At 43.5% G+C, this 4,276-nt stretch overlaps 1 protein-coding gene across 1 annotated transcript; it reads right to left on the reverse strand.

Annotated features, from left to right (window-relative positions):
- Window positions 1–319: 319 nt before the first annotated feature.
- LOC145114327 (uncharacterized) lies at window positions 320–1,513 on the reverse strand. Its single transcript, XM_079050323.1, has one exon. It carries the CDS (start codon window positions 1,511–1,513, stop codon window positions 320–322), a length of 1,194 nt encoding a protein of 397 aa, XP_078906449.1.
- Between the last annotated feature and the right edge of the window lie 2,763 nt (window positions 1,514–4,276).

The raw sequence follows: 4,276 nt of genomic DNA on the forward strand, positions 1-4,276 counted from the left end.
CTGCATTAATTGACCTGTTGCGGTCCCCTCTTTGGACCCTTTTCTTCTGCTTCACTTCCTTTGTCCCTGGCTTGATCGCCAGTTTATGCTCAATGACCTTCCTATCTACCCCCACCATGTCTGTGGGAGTCCATGCAAATATGTGTTTGTACCGCTTAAGTAGGTTGACTATTGCCTCCCTCACGTGACCTGGGAGATTATGACCAACACTGATCGACTGATCAGGGTATTTTTCGTTGATTACTTCCTTTCCTTTCGACGGATCTCGTCGTGGCTTCTTTGTTTCTTTAGTCATCTCTGCTGGCTTCATTACCGTAAATCACTGTAATTCTCTGGGAGGGGTGGCGAGTACTGTGGCTGGACCTGCCGGAGTGTCGAATTTCAAGATTCCATGCATAGTCGACGGGACCGCTCCTAGCTTTAGGAGGGTCGTTCTACCCAAGATGATATTGTGCTCTGCCGAATGTCGGATGACCACGAAGTCGATCAGGACCATCTTCTTTCGTTGCTTATCGTGGCTGGTAACTGTCAGGGGGAGATGAATCGTGCCCAGCGGCCACAGGCTGTGGCCGGTGAATCCGACCAGCCTCCCCACCGTGGGTCTCAGGTTGTGTTTCCATCGATCTGGGAGAAGCCGAAAACAATGCTCATAGATTATATCTGCTGAACTCCCTGTGTCGACATACACTCTGTGTATGGTCACATCTTTGATGGAGGCCTGGATTACCAATGGGTTATCACCTCTCCATCCCTCAGGACAAGGGTCTTGCGCAGAAAACGTGAGCGTCCGCGCCGGGGGCCCGGGGATCCAATGGTTCGGCGAATGTGCTTCCCTACTTCTTTTGTTACGTATCATGAATATTTCCTTGGGTTGAACTCCTTCTCGAGGCGCGTTCTTGGCGTTCTCGGCGTCATACTTGGCGCGCAAACTTCGTGCTATTTCCACCAAGTCTCCTTTGAGCTGCTTTTCCTCCATTTCTTTCTTGAGTACCGAACAACTGGTCGTATCGTGTGTCTTGCTTTTGTGGTACACGCAATACCGGCTCTTGGGTGACTTGGTTGGCTGTTGTTTCTCTGATACCGCATACACCTCTGGTCGACGACTCCGTCTGTCGTCTCTATCGAATGGGCGAAACCTCGCCTGAGGCCTCCGTGCCTGGCCAAAGTGCCTACTTCTTCCTTGAAAGTCCGTGTGACTTGGTTTATGGCGTTTGGTCGTCATGGCATTTAGGTATGCCTGTTTCGCTGCCTCGCCTTCTTCCTGCCTGAGATATCGTTCTACCCTCTCCTTTAACTCGGCCCTTGTTTGGGGTTTCTTACCCATAAGCTTTTGTGACAAGGGACCTGGTAAAAGGCCCCACGTGAAAGCGCCAGCTATGAGCCCTTCGTCGTGTCCCGGCACATCTAACGTGGCGTTTATGAACCTGGTGAAATATTCTCGCACGGTTTCACCCTCCTTTTGCTTACAGCCTATTATGGAATGAGAATCTCCTTTGTACTTTCTTAGCTGCATGAAGTTGGTGAGGAATAAGTATTTAAGTTGAGCGAAATTGGAGATGCTGCGTGGACGTAACGTCTTGAACCATGTGCCTGTATTGCCATCGAGAGTCGTTGTCTAGCAACTCTTTGACGTGTTGATGTCCACTCATACGTGTCGATGTGGCTGTCTGGGTCGGTAGTGCCATTATTGATGGGTTTTTGAGCATTCTAACACTCCTATGGTGTACATGCAACCCTAGAAACCTTGGATCTATGTTTGACTAAGATACATGCAAATAATTATTTTTCCAAGGTTCTTATCCTAACTAGCATGGCATGGGGTACTTGAATCAAATAAAACTAGTAGAATTACTTACCTTGTAGTAGTAGTTGATTGCTTGGAGTTTGAGAGCCTAGCACCAATAATGTGGATGCCTCAAATGGAAGTCACAAATCACCACAAACTTGGAAACTTGAGAGAATAGTCACAAACTTCTTGAAATCGGCCCTCTTAGTTTACACACATCAACTAGTACTATTTCAAGAACCAAATCCTCCTTTATATAGTGTGGTGGATTAGGGTTACATCCATGTAAACCCTAATACCCATGTCTTTTCATTTCCATGAGATCCATGGGTTAAAGCTCCATGGAGTATCCATGGACTTTCCATGCAAGCCTATCCCATTCCAAATAAGCATTAGCCCACACTATATAAATACAAGAGCCCATATTTAATTAGTCATACTTTTGATCTCTAAATTAATTCTAAATTAATTATAGATCAATACTAATTAAATAATATGATTTTATATTAATATATTAGGACTTATAATATATTAATAAATCATAACTTATACTATTCTCAAACGATTATCCATAAATTGTTCGGGTGAAGTACAACCCAAATGGACCATGCCGGGTCGGGTCAAGTACATACCAAATATATTTATGGACTTAGACACTATCTCCAACAGTCTCCCACTTGGATAATTCTAATAACTATAGTTGCAAGTATGACTTCAGGAACCGATCAGCAATCGTAGCTCTTAAAACTCTGTTGAACTATGAAGCGCCATTTTAGATAAGTGATCATATAATCCTCTGTTCTAGATATCAGCCGGACAAATACATGGAACATGGTCTTGCTTATTGTCCAGCATTTATTTCTCGATTTCCGATTTGTTTGACATAGAACTTAACTGAACACATCAATTTAGTTCTGAACGGGCCCGGTACATAGGTCAAAACAAAATCATCGAGGGGCCCAGATATCGCTTCTAATTCTAGAAGGAACAGATAAACTTCGACTCATATGTTTGCTCTACTACTTGTTGAATTACACACAAAAGCACGGTTTATAACATCGAGTTACCAATGCGTTTTCGTGCAATCAATGCATAACCAACTCATAGGCAACAAATCATATCTCTAGGTTTGAAGACTTATATGATATTACCGTCTCACGATCACTTGAGATAAATTCCATGAAGTGATACAAGTGAGCGTGGGTTGAATCCAATACTCAGAACTTATGAGCACTCATAAGTGTTGTAGCCCCGCTTTGTCTAACATCTTAGACCTCTACAAGCCAACCCATGACAGTCTTGATTCATATCTACTTCTAACATATGACCGACTGTGGAGAGTTTGAATAATATGATATAAACCATAACATAATTATTCTGGAAGTCAAAACATGCAAAAAGAAATAATAGTAAACGATTGACAAGAGATAACAACACTTTACTCATAAATAACAGCTTTTATTTATCATCAAATGTCAATTACATTTTACAAATTTCAAGATTATCTAACTACTAAAACTAATATCATCCTTCAGCCCTATGCTCCGAGCATGCTGGAGATGCTTAGCCCGAGTCAGTCCCTTCGTGAGGGGATCTGCTGGGTTCTCATCCGATGATACTCTCTTTACCACGAGGATTCCTTCTTCTATTCGATATCTGATGAAGTAATATTTTCTGTCAATGTGTCTGGATCTCCCATGATCTCTTGGTTCCTTGGCTAAGGCAACCGCACTATTGCTGTCACAGAAAATCTCCATTGGCTCCTTTATAGCTGGTACAACTCCAAGGTCTCCGATGAAGTTCTTTAGCCATATAGCCTCCTTTGCTGCCTCGCTTGCTGCTATATATACTCTGATTCACAAGTGAAATCAGCCACTGTCTCCTGCTTGGAACTTTTCCAAGTAATTGCCCCTCCGTTTAGAGTAAAGACCCAGCCCGACTTAGAGCGGAAATTATCCCTGTCAGTCTGAAAGCTAGCATCACTGTACCCTACAACTCTCAAGTCCTCACTGCCATCGAGGGTAAGGACCCAGTCCTTAGTCCTCCGTAGGTACTTGAGGATATTCTTTACCGTAGTCCAATGTGCCTTGCCATGGTTCCCCTGATACCTGCTAACCATGCTCAAAGCAAAGGCTACATCAGGTCGAGTACACGCCATAGCATACATGATCGATCCTACAACTGAAGCATAAGGTATTCGACTCATTTCTGCTATCTCAGCCTCAGTACTAGGGCTTTGTGTCTTACTCAATCTGGCGTTACTCTGGATGGGTAACTCTCCTTTCTTGGAGTTATGCATGTTGAACCTTTTCAACACTTTGTCCACATAGGTGCTTTGACTAAGTCCAATTAGTCTTTTACTCCTGTTTCTCAAAATCCTTATCCCTAGGATATAGGCAGCTTCTCCAAGGTCCTTCATAGCGAAACACTTCCCAAGCCAGGACTTTACTTCCTGCAGGGTTGGGATGTCATTTCCTATGAGTAGTATGT

This window comes from Lactuca virosa, chromosome 5, assembly GCF_052849685.1.
Source record: "Lactuca virosa cultivar CGN04683 chromosome 5, Lactuca_virosa_CGN04683_v6, whole genome shotgun sequence".
Lineage (NCBI taxonomy): Eukaryota > Viridiplantae > Streptophyta > Magnoliopsida > Asterales > Asteraceae > Lactuca > Lactuca virosa.